This window comes from Orcinus orca, chromosome 8 (assembly GCF_937001465.1).
Source record: "Orcinus orca chromosome 8, mOrcOrc1.1, whole genome shotgun sequence".
Lineage (NCBI taxonomy): Eukaryota > Metazoa > Chordata > Mammalia > Artiodactyla > Delphinidae > Orcinus > Orcinus orca.
Window position 1 is genome coordinate 13,619,142 of NC_064566.1, and position 23,763 is coordinate 13,642,904.

Consider the following 23,763-nt stretch of genomic DNA (forward strand, 5'->3'; position numbering starts at 1 on the left):
TTGCTTCATTTCTCTGAAGATCAGACACACAGTCATCCCTATGTGTGGGGGACTGGTTCCAGCCACCCGACCCCGTGACACCAAAATCCAAGGATGCTCAAGTCCCTTCTATCAAGTGGTATAGTATTTGCAATATAACCTACACACATCCTCTCTTTACATCATTTCTAGATTACTTATAATACCTAATACAATGTAAATGCCATGTAAATAGTTGCCAGCATGCAGCAAATTCAAGTTTTGCTTTTTGGAACTTCCTGGAATTTTTTTCCGACCGTAACGTATACACTACATAACAGAATGAGTGCCCAGTGGGAACCAGAATGATGGTCATTTCACAGAGGAATGAAGTGATAGTCCCAACCTTGTACAGCCGCCAGGGTTGGAACCCTCATCTCCCAGCCATTCCGGCCCTCCCCACCCCGCCCCTCAGCCTGAGAGCCTTGGCTGTTTCCACCTGCCACCTAGTCACGTGGAGGCTATGAAAGATCCAGCTTTCCTCTTTCGAGCAGTTTTGCTTTGCTTTAAAGGTTAATGTGGTAAAATTTACGTTACATGTATTTCACTACAATTGAAAAACTAAAATGGTTTGTCACAGGGAGGGCAGGCCAGAATTCCACTTGGCACACTGGTCAAGTTCCAGCTGTCTGCTGCTTGCCTGCTGACTGCAATTAGGAGGCTATGATGGCCTCAGGCAGGCCTGTTTTTTTTTTTCTCCTCATTGCTTGTTGGGGCTGGGGAAGCCAGGCCAGAGCTGCAGGATCCTGACAATGGTTATAAACACGGGCACTGAGCTCCAGGAAGCCAGTCCGCCTGCACAACTGTGACCTTCGTCCAGGTAGCTCAAACAGAAGGCACTGGCAGCCTGTCTCCCTGGCTCTGCTCAGCTCTAAGCTGGGTGACTATTTCCAACAGAAGGGCAGTGACCCAAAGAAATGACAAGACAGGGGAGCAGGAGACGGAGAGCTGTTTACTTGGGTTGGGCTCCTGGCAGGGCCTCTGCCGAGTGACTCAAAAGCCAGTTTACCCCTGCCTTGGCAACAGTGGGTCTCTGGGGGCAGAGTGTAGTGACATGGCTTAAAGGGGTAGGATACCATTAGATGAGGGGCAATTGAACACTTTGCTTTTGGGGGACCCCCACCTGAAGGTGAGGACTCCGACAGTCTTTCCACCATTTCTGACCCAGGAGTTGGATGCGTGGTCAGGTATCATGGTCAGCGTCACATGCAGTTCACTAACAAGCAAGGGCTCCCAGGGCCCAAAGCGGCAGCAGTGGGCGGGCCCATTCTTTTCAGCCCCAGGTTTGGGTTGAATCTAGAATTTCTAACTAGTCCTCTTCTGCCCTGGGGCGTGGCTTCTGGCCTGAAGGGTGTGGGAGGCAACCAAGACAGCACTTGCCTGGGTTTGTCAGTCTCCGGTCTCTAGAACCACCTCTTCCTCTGGGACACCAGCTCTACCTTCCACTCCCTCCCGCCACTGCAGGCGAAATAGGAGGAAGGAGCTGTTTGTCAGATCACGGCAGCTAAACAAACATGCATGGGACCTGGACTTCTGCTTACTTCACTCAGTCCCTTCCCTTCTGTCTGGTTTGCTCAGCCACAACCCCTCTCACCAGATCAGCAAATATCCCAGCAGTCTGGGGAGTCCCCCGCCCCCTGCTTGGCCTCTGCTGGAAACATGGCAGGGACCTGTCACTTGTCTTTCCCTCTGAGCCAAAGGCTGTTGCCCAGGGTGAGTGGTGAGCTGTGCTGGGTAGGAAGGATAGAGAGCTGAAGATAACGGCCTACCAGTTCTGAGGATTTTACTATGGGCGTACCTCACATGCACGTCTACTTCATACATGTTATCTCACTGAATACTCTCACACAACCCTTGAAATGGAAACATTACAGCCAAGGAAAATGAGGCTCTAAGAGGTTTCCTGGGACTCCCCTGGTGGTCCAGTGGTTAAGACTCCGTGCTCCCAATGCAGGGGGCCTGGGTTTGATCCCTGGTCAGTGAATTAAGATCCCATGTGCTGCACAGTGCCGCCAGGGAAAAAAAAAAAAAATTCCCGACCAGCCCAAGGCCCCAGGACTCCAAACAGCCTGAATGGCTCTGAAACCTTGCTGTGCCTCACACGGCACCGCCCTTCCCTCCACGGAGCCTGTCGGTGACCCGGGGCTGCCCAGTGGTGGGAGGAAGTGGGCTAGGTTTTTCGACAGCTTGCAGGACAGGAGGCTATGAAGTACAGAAAAAGTTTATTGGAAATCCCTTGAATACATTTTAAAGTATAGCTCAATATTTCCAAATAAAGTAGGCTGGAGGAGCGGGAGGGGCTCTCCCACCTGGAGACACGACTGGTCCCAGCCCTGTCCCGGGGGTGCTGTGTGGGTCCGTCGAGGGCTCATACCTTTCATTGTACAGGGCTGAGGGACAAGGGCCGGCCTTGACAGTTGCTCTGCTCCTCCCAGGCTCAGCTCAAAGTTAGGGCTCAGCCTCCCTGGCCTCTCACTGATGGGGTCCTGAAGAGAGGCTGCTGCCTGCAGAGGCCAACAATTAGGAGTCAAAGAGGCAAATGGCTAACAGGCCTTTCCATGCTTGGCCTTGGAAGAGGGCAGCGGCTGACATATTGGGATGAGGTGGGGGAGTGGGGGGCAATCAGTAACTTACCAGGGCCTTCGCCCGTCTCAGTGCTGGGGCCTGGGGGGTAAGCCTGGATTGGTTTAGCAGGCCACAGGTGAGCTCTGGCCCAGAGACAGGATGGCCAGCTGGACGCCACTACTGGAAACACTTTTTTATTTATTTATTTATTTATTTATTTATTTTTGGCTGCGTTGGGTCTTCGTTGTTGTGCGCGGGCCTTCTCTAGTTGCAGCGAGCGGGGGCTACTCTTCATTGTGGTGCACGGGCTTCTCATTGTGGTGGCTTCTCTTGTTGCAGAGCACGGACTCTAGGTGCACGGGCTTCAGTAGTTGTGGCTCGCGGGCCCTTGAGCACAGGCTCAGTAGTTGTGGCGCACAGGCTTAGCTGCTCTGCAGCATGTGGGATCTTCCCGGACCAGGGCTCGAACCCGTGTCCCCTGCATTGGCAGGCGGATTCTTAACCACTGCGCCACCAGGGAAGCCCTGGAAACACTGGAGAATGTGTGCACAGGGGCAGGGCTCAGCCCAACTGAGGCAGCATCAGAGCTGACCCCAGCCCTGAGATCAGCCTTGTAGGTGAAAACAATGCCACGTGCACTTGCTAACAAGCAATTGAGGGTCACCTGCTCTGCTGCAGAACAGCTGCTGCCAATGAATACCCGAGGTGGGCCAGAGAAGCGGGGCTGGGCCTATCAGTTAGGCGGGGAGGAACAGATGGTCAGTGGGTGAGGCTGGGCCCTTGAGTTAACTCAAGTAACAACACCTGAATGCCCAGCTTTGGTTTCTCAACAAGGAACCGATCCAACTAATAAACCTCAGGGCAGTGTACAGACCCTGGGGTTAAAGAAACGTGGTGGCTAGGCCTAGCAGGAAAAGGCCCATTACCCAGCCCTGAGAATCAGGAACAAATGCCCCAGGAGGAGGGGCCTCTCTGGCCTTCCCCGGGGCCACAGCGCCCCTCGGGCACTACACGTGCCACAACTCTGGGGAGTCATCACATTTTGCGCCCAAGACTTCCTGGGCTGCCAGAACAGAGTCAGTCTCTCTGGGGAAGCTGGGAGATTCAAAGTTCTCACCAGGAATATGTACATGTCCAAGGCAGAGTGTGATGTCAGTTCAAATGCAGCAATTCTGGGAGGTTCTGCTGCCCTCAGCCAGCCCTATTCTTGGATCCCACCATATACACATGGGAAGGGAAATCCTCAGGGCAGCAACCTAAATCCAAGGAACCTCTACAGGAGGAGGCGCTGCCCCAGGAAGAGGCCCTCCAACCTTCCCCAAGTGAAAACGTCTAACCTCAAACATGTTTCCTCTACAAAATATCTGATTTCTCTGAAAGTAATAAATATTTACTGGGTTCTATAACCAAGGAGCAATGACAGGGGAAGGGAGAGGAAAGAGAAGAACCTTTGCTGTGACTCCAATGACAGAATCCTAGAGCGGGAGGCTTCTGTTTCCATGTAGCTGAGCACAGGCAGCCGCCAGGGCTGCTCGGATGGGCTGGCACAGCCTGCAAGGGTGGGAATGGCTGACTTTAGGGTTCTCATCACCTTGGGCAGGAAGCCTGCCATACTGCCAAAAACACAGGCACGGGGCAGAGAGAGGGAGAGAGAGAGGGGAAGAAGATACCAGAACTAACAGAGAAAGACCCTGAAGGAGAGCTTCCTTCCTTCCTCCTCCTAGCACTGTCTCCTTCCTCTTTCTGCCTCCACACCAGTCTCTGGGCCACCAGCTGGAATGTCGAATGGTGGATGGCAACGGCAGGCACACGAGGGGCCAGCTGCTGGGCAAACCCAGGGCAGGGGGCCGGTAGGAGGAGCGGGATGACAGCCTTTGTGAAGCAGCTGCTGAGGGCGGTATAAGCAGAGGGCCCTGCAGAGGGAGGTCAGAGGGTGAGTCCTCTCAAATGCTATCACTGGCCTTCACTGCTGCCGTGAGTCTCCAGGAGTGCAAGAGCAGGGACTTCCGGGTCCCCATGGGGGAACCAGCCTCCCCTCCACCTGGCTTGAAGCGGGACAAGGGATGGGAGCAGCTGACGAGTGGGAGGCTCTCTGTCTCCTGGGACCACAAAAAGGGGATGCTGCTGGTACTCGAGGACACCAACTTTTACTGCAGGGTTTCTACAAAGGCATCAAATTCTCGGACATTCTTCTCGTGCACAGCCAGCTTCTCTGGTAGTGAGTCCTGTACCGGGAGGGGAGAGAAAAGCTGCTTATTCAGGTAGGGCCCTGAAGCCAGCTGTCACCCTGGGCTGAAGAGAGCACGGCAAAGAGTCCGGCTCAGCAGTGCTGGGTTGGAGAGCAAAGTGCGGAGCAACTGAGCAGGCACTGGCCAGTGGGCCTTTGCCCAGCAGGGGTTAGTGGGGGCTGGGGAGGTGGACAGAACAGCCTAGGGAATCTAAGCCGGCCACACACATAATGAGATGGAAAAGGACCATGCCAACAACGGGATGACACAGAGAAATTCAACGTGAAGTATCTTTGGCACAGATGAGACTGACATTAGAATAACACAGTAGGTTTAGAGCCCTACAAATTCAGAACGTGTACAAATGATTTTTCACGGCCTGCGCTGGGCAGGCATCAGAATCCCCTGGGGGCACATGAACAAGGCAGTCCCAGCCATACTCCCAAGAGATTCTGACCCGGCAGGTCTACAGTGAGGCCTAGGAATCTGCATCTTTACATCAGCTGAGAAGGGGATGGGTTAGATGGGGTTGAGAGAGAACAATGAAAACAAAAAAACAGAACCATGAGGAGTTAAGTTTAACTGCCCTCAGGTATCAACCATTAATTAAAATTTGGTCCTGATCAGGTGGTCTGTCTCCACTGCTGAATTTGCATTTGAAGAGTTCAGCCATCACAGAAGACTTCCTGACAGGCACGAGATACTTGGTGCCACAGGACTTACAAGGCAGCCCAGACAGGCCAGGTGCCCGGGCGGGTTTGGGAGGCTGGGGCAACCAGCCAGCACTGGCTGCAGCCTCACGTTGAGCCTTTGGACTCCGGTTCCTTCCAGGCAAACTTCAAATGAGAGGCCAGGGAGCCAATGGTTAAAAGCCTAAAATCAGAAGCCAGACTCTTAGGGGTCAAAGCTTGTTTTGCCAGCTCAGTGTAACCACCAGCAAGTTATCTGCTCCCAGTGTCGTTTTTCTCATCTGTATACTGGGATGATAAGAAAACCTACCTCTTAGGGTCATTGAAGATTCATGTAAAGCACTTAAAAAATGCTTGGCACCTAGAAAGCTTCAATAAATGTTAATAATAATGACATTATTGCTGTATTATTATTACTGAGCATGCTTTCCTGATTAAAGCAAATCAAGGGCAGCTAAACCTAGATTCCTATTCCTAGAGCCATTCCTCTGATTTCGACACATGAGGTGATATACCCACCTCAAGCAGAGGGACCCTGACATCTTGTGGCATGGGGCACCCTGAGTTTGCGGCTGTGCAGGGCACTCCTCTGCCCTTCAGAGACAGGAAATAGGAAACACCCTAAGCGGAGATGTGGTCATTACAGTCAGTATCAGGACATCTGGCTGAACACGAGAACCAGGGAACGAGCTCTCCGAGGAAAGGGCAAGAACACCAATGCTGGGGACCTTCTGTTTCTTCTGCCCTGTACCATTGTCATCTGCCTGGCAACCTTAACAGCAGAAGGCAAGAGCTGTTGGAGCAGCCTGGCTTAGTGGCGTCAGCAAGCAGAAGACATCAGGCACCAACAACAGGCGTGTGTGAGAAATGCCGTGACAAGAGTGCCGAGAAAAGGAGGAAATGAGCGCAAGCAAATCTGAGATAATGACCGCCAGGCACAATGCAAATCTCAAGTGTGATTCCAGGAAGGTAATGGTCTAAAAGTCTCCGTCCTGTTACAGGGAAGATGGGAGGTGTGGGCGTGGAGGAGTAACAGGAAGAAATTTCCAGGCCTGTGGAGCAGGAATGACCATCGAAGGAGGAAAGGAGGCCAGAGGATGAGGTGGGGTGGGGGAAGGGGTTTCCATACCAAGTCCTCAGCCATGGACTGTGCCCCGATATCTATGGAGAGGCTGCTCAGCTGAGGGGGGTTCTGAAATTCACGATAGAAGGTCCCCAAGTCCATCGGAAGAATGTCGTCTTTAGAAAAAGCTGGTTTCTTAAAAAACAAGACAGACTCAAGTTTAGCTTGCCTTGGACCACAGAGGAAAATCAGAGGGGGTAAGCTATCAACAACCCTCTTTCCTTCCAGTAATTAGCAAAGAAAAGGCTCCTCCAGGCTTATCTTAGAGAAATCTTTACACCTTTCTCTTCTGGGCAGCTGAATTAAGCCTGGTGATGACATCCCTCTCCCCTGGTTAGGTTTTTGTCCCCTTCCTTCACACTCCTCTCCTTGGAAAAGGGCTATCCAGGGACTTCCCTGGTAGTCCAGTGGTTAAGAATCTGCCTTCCAATGCAGGGGATGTGGGTTTGATCTCCGGTCGGGGAACTAAGATCCCACATGCCACGGGGCAGCTAAGCCCACGCCACAACTAGAGAGAAGCCCGCATGCTGCAACGAAACATCCCGCGTGCCACAACTAAGACCCGATGCGGCCAAAAATTAAAACATTTAAAAAAAGGGCCGGGGGCTATCCATTCATGAATAGGACCTATGCAGTTACCACTGGAAAATCCCATTTCAAGTTGAATTTCAATCAAAGACATGGCACAAAATGCCTTACTGCGATGGGCCTCCAAATGCCTCCCCAAGCAGGGTGTAAGGGCAGGTTCCCCACATAAGATGCACAGCCAGCACCCATTCCCTCTGCCTATACCGACCCATCTGATCCCTGAAGTCCTATTCAAGTGCAACGGATGCTTCCAGGTTTATTGCCCCCAAAGCAGCAAAGGTCAAGGAAGATGACGGCAACTTACAAAGTCGATCATGACAAAGTCGTCCTGGGTATTGCCACTGCTGCCCCCACTGGAGCCATCAGAGTGCAGGCTGCCCTGAAGAGGAGATGTAGTCTCTGGGGAATCTGGAGGATTCACCTGTTTCAGAATAAGGCAGAGGTAGGGGCTGGTTCTGGGCACTGGCTGTAAACCAAAAGCCAAGGAGCACGGCTAATGGTCTGTGGAGGAATAGTGAATGACTCGCCCAGGAAGGACGACGACTATGGCACCATCTCACTGCAAACTTCAGTCAATGGTGGACTCACCATGGGATCCACATCCTCCAGTTCCAAATTCTTGGCAGCAAACATGGCAAAGGGTATGTCCAAACTGGTCAGGGTCACCTGAAGAGACATGGGAGAAAGTATTAGTGTCCCCCTTCCCCCAGTTTGCCTGCTTCCTCAGAGCCCACCAGAAGCCTGGGGGTCCAGCACGTTTGCACACCTCAGTTGACGATGCCATCCCTCAGGTTCCTGTCTTGTCGGAGACCTCTCCAACCTCCCGTGCCTCCCACTGCGTGCCCACAGCATCAACAGGGGTGAGGGCTCCCCAGGACCCTGGGAGTTCAGCTTTGGAAGCTGGACCCACAGTAATTCAGTGACAACTGCTTTTCACTGGCAGAGCTGAAGAGGAACTTCCTATTTCAAGTTAGGCTGAGGCAATGACACTTCAGTGTCTGTACCTAATGGCGTGGTCTCCTCTCCTATGTGATCACAGAACAATAGTTAACTTTTCTGGAGGGATGTCACAGGTTATTAACCCTCTTCACAAAAAATTCACACACACACACAATTTCGCATGCGATTTCAGTGGTTCCACAGATCCCAGGTAAGACCTCACTCTAAGGGCTCACACATTCTCAGAGTTGCAGGGACAGAAAAATCACCTGGTTGATGGGTTTGTTGACAAAAGCCCCCACTTTCCGGACAAAGATGGTCTCCAAGACATCATGGGGGGAGGCCCGTCCCTCACTGCTGTTTGACACAGTTTCAGTATCCTCACTGGAGGAGAAAGGTAATGTTGGTTCTCATTCTCAAACCATAGCAGAGCCTACTTGGTTCCCCATAAATCCACCAACTTGTGAGGCTGCAGCCTAGGGCAGGAGTTGCCCCCAACCAGCTCACACATGTGGGAAATGGCAATATGAGGTCTGGCAGCTGCCACTGTCACCCTCCCTTTTGAATTAAGAGCAGAGGACTGCATTTCCTGGAAAAGCTAAAAATTATGCATATGTTAATTGAAACTTGGTGTTACAACTGTGTAGAGCTTACATAAAATTTAATCTGTAATACCAATGCTAAGCATCAATCACCGTGCATCTAGCAATCATACATATAGGCAAGCGGCTCTCATAGCAGCTAATTTTAATATTAATCTAATTACAAAGCCAGCCTCAAGATTTCAGATTTTTCCTGTCCTGTTTTGTTTTGCTATCTAAAGCTCCACACCATGTTTCCTCCCTTCTCTCTGCCCCCAGGCATCCCTCTGTTCAGCAGATGTTCCAGTGACACGTTCAATTTGGCTGCTCCCACTCCCTCCCTCTAGACCGAGGCTGAGTCCTGGAAGATGGGGGACTCTGGGCAGCAGAAACAGGGGCCCATACTGTCGCTGCCAGACTAGTAGTCATAGCCCTTCAAGCAGCAGGGGATGGGAAAGCCTCAAAGCAGGGGCTCAAGATGGGGAACACTATGCAGTCCACGTGGCCTCTAGACTCCAGCCAGCAGGGAGGATCAGCATTTAAGAACCCCCTACACAGGGTCCTCTGTCTTAAGTTACTCCCAGTCATACCCCAGGAATCAAGGCTCAGAAAACGAGAGTGTAAAATGACCAAGAGGATCCTCCTTTGATTCTCTGACAGGAGGAGGGATAAGAGGATGGAAGTTTGGGGAGCCAGGAATGAAAGTAATTACTTTTCCTTCCCAAACAATCTCCTCCTCCTCCATCTCCACTGTGGGAATGGAAAAAAAACCCCAGGAATTTCTATTATCTGAAAGTTCGTTTAAGATGTGGTGGGGCAATCAACGTCATTATCTCTGAGGCCTTCCAGTTAAGGGAGGGAAGGGCAGGTAAAGACAGGCCCAGCTTCCCAATCCAAGGAGCTAGGCTTGTGTCTGGCCATTTTGTGAGCTAAGTGCTCTCTTAGGCAAATTGCTTAACCCTTCTGAGATCCTCTCGTCTTTTAAAAGGAGGTAACCGTGGTGATTTTTGCAGGGTGGGATTATGAGGACTTTTATCTCCACCTAATCAATGTCTTCAAATTTTGAATTTTACAGACTGTATCACTTCTGCAATCAGAAAAGATTTTTTTTCTTTTTTAATTTTAGTGAGGGAAAATAGTTGTTTCTAAAGGATCTCCATGAGGCATTAACATAGTAGAAAAAGAAGATCAATCCTAACTACCACCACAGACACACTGTGACTCCCGATGTCAGGGTTATGGTTAACGACGCCCTGTTCTGGTCTCAGAAAACACTGAGGATGCCAAGGGAATCAATCCTGGGGTAAGAGAGAAACATCTGAAAAACACCTTCACTGGATGAGGGTGAGAAGCACCAAGCCCGATGCTTGCTGTTAGCAGCAGTGCCCAGGGAGAGCTTCCTCACATATCAGCTGCAAAGTACGATTCTTATTGAGAATTTTAAGGATTCCACATTTTCCCCTCAAAGGCCAAGCCTGAGCCAATGCTGAAAGCTACTCTTTACTGATACCAAATAAGCACATGTATCAGGGAGGACAGGTCCCTGGCTGGTCCGAAGAGCAGCAGAGCCAAGATGTGAACTCACCTGCTGGAAGGTGTGGCAGCACAGTGGGCCCCATCAGAAGGGGTGTAGGTTGTCAGTCTCTCCTGGTCACCAGCCTGGGCACCGTGGGCAGGCTGGTTGGGAGCAAGGGGTACCCCACCTTCCTTCCCGGGAACCATTAGCTTTGGGGAAAAATGGAAAAATACAGCGAATCATGGCCGTGTCAGGTAGAAGGGGAAACTCACGGCCTAGCATGATGGTAGGCCTAGCATCTGCTTTCCAGCTTTTCCATCACCAATGCTGCCACCAAGTGGGCAGGAAAACTTGGAAATCTTTATCCTCTCTGGGGCTCAGTTAATGGAGGACATGCATGGAAATGACTACAGAGGGAAAGACAGGGAGAAAACACTTGGGAAACTCTTCTTTCCTTCTTTGAAGTCTAAAAGGTCCCCGCTCAGAATCATCTTAGTCCTCCAAAGCTACAGAAGAGCTTTGAACACTGGTGTCTCAAGAGGCCCTTCAAATGTGTCAGGACAGGGGAGGCAGCATAGGAACCCCTAGTGTCCTCCCCATCTTTAAAGATACCTGGTAAGGGTGTGTGGTGTTTAAGCCGGCAGCAAACACTGCTGGACAACCCAGGTCAGCTGATCCAACGCCCAGGGCAGCAGGCTGACAGGAAAGGCGAGAGCTTGAGAGCTAAGCAAGAGAAAAACAAAGAAGGGCAGAGGAAAGGAGGAGGAAAAAATAGGCAATCCTAGAGTATGACTAATGATCGAGATCGGCAGAGAGGTAAGGAATGGATCCCAGCCCACATCCTCATGGTGCGGGGGGCCTGATGTAAGGGTTAAAGACAGACCAGGCCATTACTCTGTAAATAAGAAAGCAGACTTGTTTGCAGTGGGATTGAGATTCCCAGCTCTGTGCCTTCCAAAAGCCTCAAATGAGTTCCCTGCGCCCCCTTTTCCCAGGGGCTCAGCTAACTGTTTCAGTTTCCACCCCAGTAGATCTGTAGAGCACAAGCCTGGGCAGAACTCGGAGCCAAAGTCATCGGTTTTTCCCAAGTCATTCTATTTTCTCCTTTGACCTTGAGGTCCCTTTGAAACAGAAGCAGTCTTCTCTAATCACACCCTCCATCACCACTGGGTTTGGGAGGGTTCCTATTTATACTGAAAAAGAAAGAAAACCATTCTTGGATGGTTTATTTGGAAAAAAAGATATAAGCAACTCCATGTATTTTTCACATCAATGGTAGGAGGAGGGGCAAATGACAAATCCTATTTTGGGCTGCTGTGCTATGGCTGTATACTGTTAAAAATCAATTACCATGCCTCAAAATAACCCATAGAAAACTTGGGGATATTTAAATAGCTATACCTTGTACTTTACAGTTTTTAAATAAAAAGATACCGTCTGATTATATATACCCCCTTCTTCCCAGTATGGACTCACTTGATGGGAAAAGGCCAGTCCTGCCATGGGGACCCTCAGAGTGTCCGTCACCACAGGAGTAGGGGTCTGAAAATGTGCCTTTGTGACAGTAAACACACACTGTGCACAGATACACACAGAGACAGGAGAAACAAGAGAAGAAAAAAGAAAAGGGACTTGAGAAAGAAGTGAAAAAACTCTGGAAAGGGCAGTTGCAATAGAGGCTGAAATGTACAATGAAGTCAGGAGGGAAGCAGGGAGAGAGCTGCATGACTGCCTTTGGAAAAGGACCGCTTGGAATGTGAAGAAGAGATGTTTATCCCTGGTGCTCTCCCTGATGAGCAGGTGGAAAACAAAGCTGAGTTGAGCTGCTATGACTTGGCGAAATCTGAACCAAGCATTAGTCTGTCTTTAGTCAAAAGAGGGTGGAAGTTAGAGAACAGCTTCCAATAGGAAGGTCCTGAGAACAGACACAAGTTGTGCTAAGCAGGAATGAGGACACTGAGGTTAAGATGTTAGACTGAAAGCCTTTTTCTGGGGACTCAGGATCTGCGGGCTCAGGTTTAAACAGTTGACGTTTGTTGGCTGGAACTTTAAAATGCTCAGATACCCAGCTGCAAACTTTCCTACATAATCTCAGGGAAGATGAGTTGGGGTGTGCAGGTGTAGGCATCAGGGTGTGTGTGTGCACGCTCTTACAGTCCCTGACGGTGTAGGAGAACTTCATGGAGTAAAAGCTAGGGCATTTTCAAAACTCATGATTTCAAAGCTAATTATGGGTATGATGATTGTTTTGGGTCTTGCTGTTCCATCTTTAAGTCTCACCAATTAGCTAATTAACGCCTAGAAATGGAGGTAGGACCTTAAGTCACAGTAGCAGGTTCAGGGTCACAACTATTTCTTGACTCAACTCTGTGCCCAAATGACACAATGATCCTTATTTTGTTGGGCGGGGGGGAACCCAGCTCATTAACATGTATTCACTGGATTCTAGCAAAAGCTCAAATAGAAGTTGTTGAACAATTATGCAATTCCCTAGGTTAAACCAAGGAAGAAACTATTTCAATATTTACAGGAACAAGGAGACCAGATGGCATATGATTTTTCTCTCTCTGTTCTACCATCAAGGTTCTAAATGAGTATTTCTGCACCAAACTGTACCAGTCTTGATTACAGGTACTCAGGGAGAAGTGACAAGGCTCACCCATGGGGTGCTCAGTATTGATGAGATCTTGACGTGATCTACTTTTAAACTGTAAGAAGACACAACTGATACCATGAAAAATACAGACTCTCCTTACGCAGGTTAACAAACTTTTTTGCAAACATCAGGTACAGAAACTACTTAACTTCCCTTTACTTTTGGGGTCAGCTCGAATTTCCACTGTATCAGAGAAAAAGACAAACTGATTTGTTAAGGCCCAGACTCACCATGCCTCATATCTCCCAAGTTTATATACTGTTTATGAATTTATGACGTGTAAAACAAAACTGTTTAATGAACATTAAATGACATATTCACATTCTGATGATCTTAAAAAACAATCTACTCACTAATGTGCACTAGTAAAAAAGTCGGCTCTCCCCCCCTTTTTTGGTCAGGATTGTTCCATGTCAGCAAGCATACCAGAAGCTACCCCCTCCCAGAGCAATGGTGACATCCATGCCTACATATACTAATAGGTGGAGGGAAAAAACCATTTCCACACCCCCAAACCAAACTGTCTAGGTAACTTTACAACAAGAATCTCTTTAACTCTAAACTGGGACAACAGAAATAATAGTGATCCATGGATTTTGTAAAGTGCTTCACACACCAGTTAGCTTTTGTGCTTAACTTCTGCTTTTTTTTTTTAACTTCTGCTTTTAAAACAAATTAGAACTATAATTTTAATCCAATACCTAACAACCCAGGATATAATAAATTAAAATTTTTTCTTAATTAAGAAAACATAGAAAATAAAAATGTATGGATAGCTACTTAATTTGTTGGGTCCCCCAAGTCAGATGGTGAAAAGGGATAATCTGGGCTAATTTCAAGGAAAGTAGAACAGACTGATGTCTAGAACCATCTAATATGAAAGCAAAGAGAGGGAAATAATAGAGATGATGGGCAGGCAATGGATAGAAGATGAAGACTTGGGGTGGAAGGGAAGAAATGTGCCCCTGAAATTCTGAAATTCAGTCAGCTGGCAAAAATGATTCCTTATCTGAAGCAGTCTCAGTACCACATACATCATACAACACTTCTTTGTGAGAAGTTCTCACATTGTTTGGACACTGTGTTTATTGAAACTGGATTTGACACTGAAGATGGACTCGAGTGGAAAAGTTAATGGTTAAAAATGTTCAGAGAGGGAATGCAGATAGGCAGATATCTGTGTAACTATTAAGAAAAACTGCACAGCTGGTGTCTTACTGGCATTTTATGCTAAATTATCATTGGCTCCTTTTGTGCTCCTTCCATTATGAGGAACCATATTTACCACTTCAAAGAAGTAGCTACCAAATTAACAAGTGTAGGTTAGAGTACCTCTCTGGTACCAGAACACATTTCTGATTTTCTGTGACTGATTTTCTAGGGAATTTTCAGATGTCCCAGGAAGGTAAAGGTTACATGTAATCTTGCAGGTTAAGAATGATTACAGACTAGAAACACTGCAATATTACCAGCTGGATAAGAAGGCTCTCCTTCACCCCTCAAAATAACCTCCTTGAAATAATCACCATCACCACCAAGAGATTGTATCTAAATTTTGACACCATTTCATAAGGCCCATATATGTACCAAATAACTACTGCCACCCCAGATCCTGTTTCCCCCTACCTGGGATGGAGGGGAGGTGGAAAAAGAGGTGGTACACACTTCTTGAGAATCTTCCACAGAAGGATATGTTACTCCAGTGTCCTCACCAGCGGTTCTATGGTGAGTGGAAAAGAAATCATGAACTGACTGACGGCAGTCAATTTCAGAAAGGATACAAAGAGAGGTTAGATACGGATGCAAGTTGTGACATGAACTGTTTCAGGCAGAGTTCCTAATGGCAAGAGAGGTATGTTGAATCCTTGATAATTTCAAACATTTCCAGAAAGCAGCATCTAGAGGTTGACAATGGCTTTTTTTTTTAATCCAAACATTTTACCTGAAATATCATTTGAGAGGATTTTCTTAAGCCTGGCCAGTGTTGTGACCAAGAATTATCAGCAATAGAGAATGCAGTGAAACAAAAGTCTAGACTCCAAAGACAAAACCGATCCAACTTCATGAGTCCTTTACAGAAAGGCAGTATCTCTCCTGATACAAATCTATTCCAATCTCTAGAAAATTCTGTTATCTGGGATCTAGGTCTGGAGATATTTGATTCTGATGTATAAAACTGCATTGTGCCAGCCAATGGTGACCTGAAAACCATTTAATTTGCAAAGGACATTCTACAACTTACTGCCACTCTCACAGTCTCGAAGTAAAATCAAATCAAAAGTCAAATCACTACTATCCAGATCCAAACTATGCAAGAATTTCCTGAGACCTGGTCCACCCTGAGTCTTGGTATACCTTATAGGCAGCAGCAAGAATGAAAGCTGGCCACTCCGCTTCTCTCCACATGGCGTCTCCATCAGTGCCCCCTGCCTATCAGTGAGTGCTGATAAAGGTGCTCTATGGACCTGTGCAAGATGGATGCTTCTGCCTAGCTGCAGTTTGGGAAAGTGTTTTTCACATTCCTCACCTGTAATTGCAGGGATGCATGGGCGAGGAGCTGGGATAGGGACGGTCCACAAAGTGATCAATAATAATCCCCATGATAGGTGGGGTCCTCTCAAAGTGCCTGTAATGCAGTAAACAGATTGCCGTATTTGTTAGAATGCCTTGTCAAGTCCCCCTGAAGTCCTCAGAGAGCCCCTCGCCTCTTATCTATTGGCAGGAACCACAGAGCCTGAACTACTACATCCCTAAATATAAACCACAAATTTTACATTGGCTCTGGGACACTCAGATTCTCCAATCTGGAAGAAGGGTTCTCAATTCAGCAATGGAGAAGCTGAATTGTAGGCTCAGCCACAAGGTTTGGAGGAAAACAACTTTAATATCTTTAGAAGAGTTCTATTGGATTCCAAAGCTCTTTCCTCACCTGGTGGACATGAATGCCAAGTTAATTCTGTAAGCACAAGAAAGAGTGATGGTGCCCACAGGGGTACCCACTGTCCCAACACGAACTGTCTGGAAACCTAGGAAAAGAGATAAATAAGTAGGTTTTTCCAGAGAATACTTACAGTACCCACAGTCTGTCTTTCCCTGAACCACTTAGCCTGCTGTACAATCTCTGGCATTACCCACTTAGCACCCTGAGTGCAGCAGCCTCAATTTCATACATACGTGTATGTGTGTATATATATATATTTTTTTTTTCCAATTTATTCTATATTGACCTAATATTGCCAGGGGAAACAGCATTCTATTTCCAGATAAAACTACCTTCAAAGAGGTAAAATGATGATTAGTCCTAAAGCTTGAACAAGTCCTAACCAACCCTGTCCAGATGTGCTACTAAGACAGCAAAGGGGCACAGGGAGTTTCTCACATAAACACCTCAATTTATGAAGTAAATGCACTCCCACCCAAGTTGCCACCCCAGAACTAAATATAGAAAAGAGTCAGAGTGTTACAACAAAGTTTTCCTGGTGTTCTTGGTTTCATTTCCAATTTTTCAAAATTGTTGATGCTCATCAGGGACATTTAACATGCTCATTGTAGAAAATTAGGAAAACAGACAGTCGTATAAAGCAGGGGTCCCCAACCCCTAGGAGACCGGGCCACAGAGCAGGAGGTGAGTGGCGGGCAAGCGACTGAAGCTTCATCTGCCACTCCCCATCACTAGTATCACACCCATTTCCGTGGAAAAATTGTCTTCCACAAAACCGGTCCCTGGTGCCAAAAGGTTGGGGACCGCTGGTATAAAGAGTAAGAAAGAATACTGAGTTACTGGAACTTTTGGGAAAATTATTCACTCATTCCCTGGTGGCTCTTTGGACCACCTACCTGTCTTTTCCTTACTTGTATCACTCATACTAAAATCACAAGCTATGTATTATTACAGGCAGCATCCAAGCATATCTCTGAAGTCAGGAGAGCTCTTAACAATACTACGAATGTTTTTCAACCTTGATACATACCTTCTCCTAAGCCATTCAGCTGAACTTCCCCAAAATATATTCTGTAGGGAAGCAAGAAAAAAAAATGTTACCTGATTCTTTATTCTAAGGGCCTACATACCAAACACCGAGAAACAAAATAAACAAAACCAACCCTTCTTTTCTCATCTGCATGAACATCTCTCCTAATGGTGCAATATTGCTACCACTTGATTAAGCTATAGACATGGGCATGTAGATGGAGAGGACTGGTTAAGAAATTAGGAGAATAGGGACTGCCCTAGTGGCACAGTGGTTAAGAATCCACCTGCCAATGCAGAGGACACGGCTCTGAGCCCTGGTTGGGAAGATCCCACATGCCGCGGAGCAACTAAGCCCGCGCACTGCAACGAAGAATAGCCCCCTGCTCACCACAACGAGAGAAAGCTGGCGCACAGCAACGAAGACCCAACGCAGCCAAAAATAAATTAATTGGTTAATTAAAAGAAAAAAAAGGATCAGTTAGTAAATATTTTATGCTTGTGGGCCACATAGTCTGTAGCAACCACTCAGCTTTGCTGTTATACTGCAAAAGTAACCATTGATAATAGGTAAACGAATGGAGTGGCTATGTTGTAAGACAATCTTATTTATAAAAACAAGGGACTTCCCTGGTGGTCCAGTGGTAAAGAATCTGCCTTCCAATGCAGGGGATGCAGGTTCAATACCTGGTTGGGGAACTAAGATCCCACATGCCGCGGGGCAACTAAGCCCGTGCGCCACAACTTCTAAGCTCACGTGCCTCAACTAGACAGCCTGTGTGCCCCAAACTACAGAGCCCACGTGCTCTGGAGCCTGTGCGCCACAACTAGAGAGAGGAAACCTGCATGCCACAACTAGAGAGAAGCCCACACGCCGCAACGAAGAGCCCGCGCGTCACAATGAAAGATCCCGCATGCCTCAACGAAGATCCCATGTGCCACAACTAAGACCCGATACAGCCAAAAAAGAAAAATAAATACATAAATTTAAAAATATATATTAAAAAATAAGAACAAGCAAATGGTCTGCTGACCATAGTTTGCTGACTCCTGCCATAAAGTAATACACGAATGATGTTAATAAACTGTCGCCAAAGGAGATTTTGCTAGGTACCCTCTGACAAAAAGCTGAACATCAGCTCACTACTCATCTGAATACTGGTACAGTGCTTTAAATAATCTGATTATGTTCCACTTTTTCTTGGTTATATTCTTTATGCCACTCAGGTGCTAAGCAAAAGTTTTCTTCACAGATAGTACACAATAAAACTTTAATGCAGTCTTGATGAACAACAAATTCAGAATGATTTTTTATAACAATGTAGTTTTACAGTGAAATTGTCAGATCTACAGGATCAGGGGAAAAATGATAGTACAGCAAAACAAACAAACAAAAAACCAAGACAAGACTATTGTTTAACGGTCTAAGGCTATACTGTTAACCTGTTACCAATAGTACAAAAAGGAAAAAAAGAGCTAAATCTACCTCTGACATAACATACTTCTCTATGGTTTAAGCTACAGCTATTTGTATCCAAAAAGCAATCCTAAATGATAAGCAATCAGTGAGCAATAAATACTGTATTACTCCAGAGATACAATGAAGACTTGAAACACAGGTATGAAAAGGACCAGGAGTCCTAGTTAACTAAGCTGATGACCAGTAGTGTAACATGGCTACTTACAGAAGAACCAAAGTGATGGAAACTTAGCATAGGTAAATGGGAAATAAGAGTTAGAAAGGAATCTATTATATCTAAATAAAAGTCTAATAATTTTCAAATGGAATACTCATCCTGAAACCTGGGAAGACAACAAAAATGTATTAAAGACTTGGAAAAACAAATATAGGTAGGGTTGCTGGATTATTTCAACAGAACTAGTTAAGTCTCTAATCCTTGGTCCTTCCATCCTGCTATACTAATTCTTCTAAAGATCAGCTCTAGAGACTTCCCTGGTGGCACAGTAGTTAAGAATCCACCTGCCAATGCAGGGGACACGGGTTCAAGCCCTGGTCCGGGAAGATGCCACATGCCACAGAGCAACTAAGCCCATATGCCACAACTACTGAGCCTGCACTCTAGAGCCCGTGAGCCACAACTACTGAGCCTGTGTGCCACAACTACTGAAGCCCACACGCCTAGAGTCCATGCTCCGCAACAAGAGAAGCCACCACAATGAGAAGCCCGTGCACCGCAACAAAGGGTAGCCCCTGCTCGCTGCAACTAGAGAAAGCCCGTGCGCAGCAACAAAGACCCAAGGCGGGGGAAAATAAATAAATAAATTAATTAATTAATTAAAATAAATAAAATAAAGATCAGCTCTATAAATAAATGTAAGCCAAAGGCTAAAACCCATGGCTCATCACTAATATGAAACAGAGTCTTGGATGATTTAGGAACCCTTGAGTTTCCATGCTCTGCTCTCACACTTTGCTACACATCCTCCTCACCACCGCTCTGGTCCATTTGACAATCTGAGTACAGCTCATTTCCGCCCCCCATTTCTGTTCCTTGCCATCTGCGGTACACCCCACCTGGAATGATCAGGCTCCCTCACTTCCAACAGATGAAATTTTCACTGCCTCAAGGTCTAGCTGGAATGCTACTTCCTCCATGAAGCCTGTCTTGATTCTCCCACCCAGAACAAACTCTTTCTTCCTGTGTTTTCACAGCACTTTTTTTTCCTGACACTGCTATGCAAATCCTGCTTTTTACTGTGACTATGCATGTACCAAACCATTTCCCCCATTAGATTAGAAACACCAGTACGGCTGGGCCTCTGTATAGTTCTTCCTTGGGCCTACCACAATGCTTGCCTCAAAAGAGCACTCAAATATATGTTGATGTGAAATACTACAAGGAAAATACTTAAAGAACTGTTAACCAGTTCTTTATATCCACAGACAACTAATTAAAAACACACTGAATTAGCAGTTTGTTACACAAAAAGTTTTAATCTAACTCTGGAATATAGAACATTGTGGAGTCTTCTCAGGATAGCCTGTTTTTCAAAGTCTTAACTTCCTTTTCCAGAAATGAGATATATATCAGTAGGACTTCAAAATCCATTCTACAGGAGTCATGACTGTGTACAAACAAAAGAATAACGAACTTGGTTGCTTTGCAAAAAGCTGAGGTTCAGAAGGGAGAATAGATAGACAATCATAGTAAAGCTACAGCATCAACTATCCAAACGTCTGTCTAAAAACTCATCACGGAATACCTGAATGCTGGTCAGACAATGTGCAAAATGATGAGGCCGATGAGTGAATCATGAAGGTGACTGCTTACCTATACAATATGACATATTCATGCCCTTGTTTCCTGGACAGTCTGTAAGCTGGTGTCACCCTAGTTATAGCAAGGAGAGACTTCAGTAGCAACGACAGTCTGTTGTACACGGCATAGGAAACTTTGATTTCTTTATCACACCTGAGGAGCAAAGACACTATCAGCATTCTCCTACTCCACTAATGAAAAACAAAGAACAGAAATGCAATGAATAGAGATGTTAGTTATGTTCCATCTAGCTACTGAGATTAATTTGTTAGCATTAGAATATATATATAAAATTGAATCACTTTGCTGTACACTAGAAACTAATACAACATTGAATATCAACTATACTTCAATTTAAAAAATCTAAAAAAAATCTGTTAGCATTATTCATATATTCTGATAGAATATAATCTGATTTGCAGTCTAAATAACCTTTCACAGAGTATTACAGTCAACAGAGATAGTCACAAATTAAGTGCTGGAACTGTATAAGATTAAATTTATTATTAAAACATGTTCTGGGGCTTCCCTGGTAGCGCAGTGGTTGAGAATCCGCCTGCCGATGCAGGGGACACAGGTTCGTGCCCCGGTCCGGGAAGATCCCACATGCCGTGGAGCGGCTGGGCCCGTGAGCCATGGCCGTTGAGCCTGCGTGTCTGGAGCCTGTGCTCCGCAACAGGAGAGGCCACAACAGTGAGAGGCCCACATACCGCAAAAAACAAAACAAAACAAAACAAAAACGTATTCTGAACTAACGTTGTAGTTAGAGTTCTTTGTCAGTTTATCAACAGATTGTTGAAGCTAGCCAGAGTTTCACTTTCTCATGCACTAGACAAAGGCAGGTGGGCACCAAAAGGTATCCAATATATTTTTCTAGCTTTGAAGCAGTTATCTTTCTAAGAAATAAAGCAACACCCTTAAAAACAGTAATTCAATATTGCAATTGTATTATTAAAGGTGCAAACAATTTCAATGTACTATCTTACGAGCAGTTTACCTCTATACATCTAACAGGAACTCTGGAGAAGTGTTTGGTACTAAAATTTTGGACTATAACCTGGCAGTTGCTTTCTATTTAAGAAAGAAAAATAATGCCCATACCACTCATACTTATTAATAAGATTTTTCTTCTGATGTGTTGCTATTTCCTCAATTTTTCTATATATTCTTTTTGAAAACTAAAGCTTTGGGCAGGAAGTAAGCTAATCTGCCCTGAAAGAAGAAAATGGAGGGGGAAAATAACATGCATTTCCAATCCGTGACCAACACAGCATGTCTAAAGGAGTAGTGAGGGGAAATCTTATTGGATGTCTGCCACACAGAAAACAGACAAAACAGAGTAGTCATGTTACAAGAGCTCAAGGGATTTAATCAGAGAACTATCTGTACTCTGGGAAAACAACAAATCCTTTTTCAGCTTTCTCTCTGCTCCTCTCCCAGTGGTGTCTGAGTCTCTCTGGACTGACACTCCCTCTGAAGGTCATCTCTGTGCCTGGGCTGGAAGCCAAGCATGAAGCAAACTGTAGCAAAGACCTATTGGCTCTGTTAAGTGGTCAGAACCCTCTCCATGACTGGTACAAAGCCCTGCTTTTCACATGATGTCGTGCACTTTATCCTCAGCTACCACAACGAAGGACCCTAAGACAGACCACTTACTTTTCATTCATTTCCAGACACCAGATTTCTAGCTCCATGGAATCTCCCTGTAGATGGAACAATTCAAAGATATTTCAGGTTTTTTTTAATCTTCTTTTTCCTTATTATAAAGCACTATACAGTCACTATAAAAATATTAGAAAGTATAAATAAGCAAAAAGAAGAGACATCAACTTATAATCCAATCAGTGATTTTTCTTTCTTTTTTTTCCAATCAGTGATTTTTCTAAATAAAAGTGAGATCATACTATATATACAATTTTTATCACTTTTTTAAAAATATTTATTTATTTATTTTTTGGCTGCATTGGGTTTTTGTTGCTGCACACGGTCTAAGCCCCTATCACTTTTTATCAATAAATACAACATGGAATTTTCCTTATAATTAAAAATTCTAGTTGACTTCCCAGTGGCACAGTGGTTAAGAACCCAGCTGCCAATGCAGGGGACACAGATTCAAGCCCTAGTCCGGGAAGCTCCCACATGCCGCGGAGCAACTAAGCCCGTGAGCCACAACTACTGCGCCTGCGCTCTAGAGTCTGCGAGCCACAACTACTGAAGCCCACGCACCTAGAGCCCAGGCTCCGCAACAAGAGAAGCCACCACAGTGAGAAGCCCACACACCGCAACGAAGAATAGCACCTGCTTACCACAACTAGAGCAAGCCCACACACAGCAATGAAGACCCAACACAGCCAAAAATTAAATAAATAAATTTTAAAATTCGACATTATCTTTAATGGCTGTGTAGTATTCCAACATATGACAATTATTTTATCCAATCAGTACCCCCATACTTGGACATACAGCTTGTTTCTAAATTTTCACTACTACAAACAACACTGTGATAAACAGACTTGAGACTAAAATTCTGTATGCATCCTGAATTAGTTTCTTAAGGTAAATTTCCAGAATTAGAATTGTTGGATCAAAGAATATTCATGCTTCTAAGACTTTTGCTATGTATGTCCAAATTGCTCTTCAGAAAGGCCAACACTTCAAATCATGGAGAGAGCCTTTCCCTCCAATTCTATAGAGGATATTTTTAGGTGACACTCACAGTTAAATACCCTAACAAGCTCCTTACTTAAAAGTCTTTTTAGCTCTTTGATGTCTTTAGCCAAACTGTTCAGTCTCTCTATGTGTTACTCTGAACAGACTTAGTCTAGTGGGTGGGAAAGAAAAAGAAAAGACCAAAGCCAGAATCCCTTAACCCTGTAACACTCCTGTGTGTCATTTAGTGAGATGGATAGTCACATACTTTTGAATACAAGTAATCTTTTTACGAATCAGCTGTAAGAGGGCCATTCTTTTAGGTTTGGAAATAAACTCGGGTTAGTTTGCGGAGTAGAGATTTTTTACTTGTTCTAGATCAAATTTAAATATGTATTCTTAATATATATCCTTTTCATCACAGTGTCATCTCTAAATGACATGATGAATTTTGAATCCCCCCCCCCCCAAAAAAATCAAGGGATGACTGGACAGTAGGAAGTATCCAAGATAAATTGGTGTGGTTTCTCTAGGATAATCACAACAGTTTAGAATAGGATTACACAGATGCCTGAGAGAGGAAAGAGTTCTTCCAGGGATTCCTTTTGGACTCCCTATGGATCGCTAAGAAAAATAATTCACAGTATAAATTGGTAATTCAATAAAGAAAAATACGAAGTTTTGTTTTATTTGGTGCTTAAGGTTGCCATGGAATAAGTACTGACATCATTCGTTCAACAAAATTGAGAGCCTACTGTGTGCCATCCCAGGCACTGTGCCACGCAGAGAGATGATTATTTATTTATATCCTGCCTCATTTCAAAAAGAATTTTTTTTTAAATTTATTTATTTTTGGCTGCGTTGGGTCTTCGTTGCTGTGCGCGGACTTTCTCGAGTTGTGGCGGGCAGGGACTACCCTTCGTTGTAGCGCGCAGGCTTCTCATTGCAGTGGCTTCTCTT

The 23,763-nt window shown here is 45.6% G+C and overlaps 1 protein-coding gene across 16 annotated transcripts in view; it reads right to left on the bottom strand.

Moving 5' to 3' along the window:
- Window positions 1–2,221: 2,221 nt before the first annotated feature.
- ATG13 (autophagy related 13) overlaps window positions 2,222–23,763 on the bottom strand; it is a 46,537-nt gene continuing 24,995 nt past the window's right edge. For 4 of the 16 annotated variants that reach the window (XM_033411892.2, XM_033411878.2, XM_033411888.2 and 1 more), the window contains 14 exons: window positions 21,811–21,857; window positions 20,167–20,307; window positions 16,875–16,915; window positions 15,833–15,929; window positions 15,431–15,529; window positions 14,530–14,623; window positions 11,724–11,822; window positions 10,860–10,970; window positions 10,317–10,456; window positions 8,420–8,534; window positions 7,800–7,877; window positions 7,516–7,632; window positions 6,630–6,758; window positions 2,222–2,522 (listed from right to left, as the gene is read on the bottom strand). In XM_033411892.2, coding sequence (XP_033267783.1) covers window positions 2,241–2,522; window positions 6,630–6,758; window positions 7,516–7,632; window positions 7,800–7,877; window positions 8,420–8,534; window positions 10,317–10,456; window positions 10,860–10,970; window positions 11,724–11,822; window positions 14,530–14,623; window positions 15,431–15,529; window positions 15,833–15,929; window positions 16,875–16,915; window positions 20,167–20,307; window positions 21,811–21,857 — 1,590 coding nt within the window. In that variant the 3' untranslated portion in view covers window positions 2,222–2,240. Of the gene's footprint in view, window positions 2,523–4,711; window positions 4,809–6,629; window positions 6,759–7,515; window positions 7,633–7,799; window positions 7,878–8,419; window positions 8,535–10,316; window positions 10,457–10,859; window positions 10,971–11,723; window positions 11,823–14,529; window positions 14,624–15,430; window positions 15,530–15,832; window positions 15,930–16,874; window positions 16,916–20,166; window positions 20,308–21,810; window positions 21,858–23,763 lie in introns of those variants that run through there. The other 12 variants (XM_033411911.2, XM_004264063.4, XM_004264064.4 and 9 more) reach the window with 9 other exon arrangements.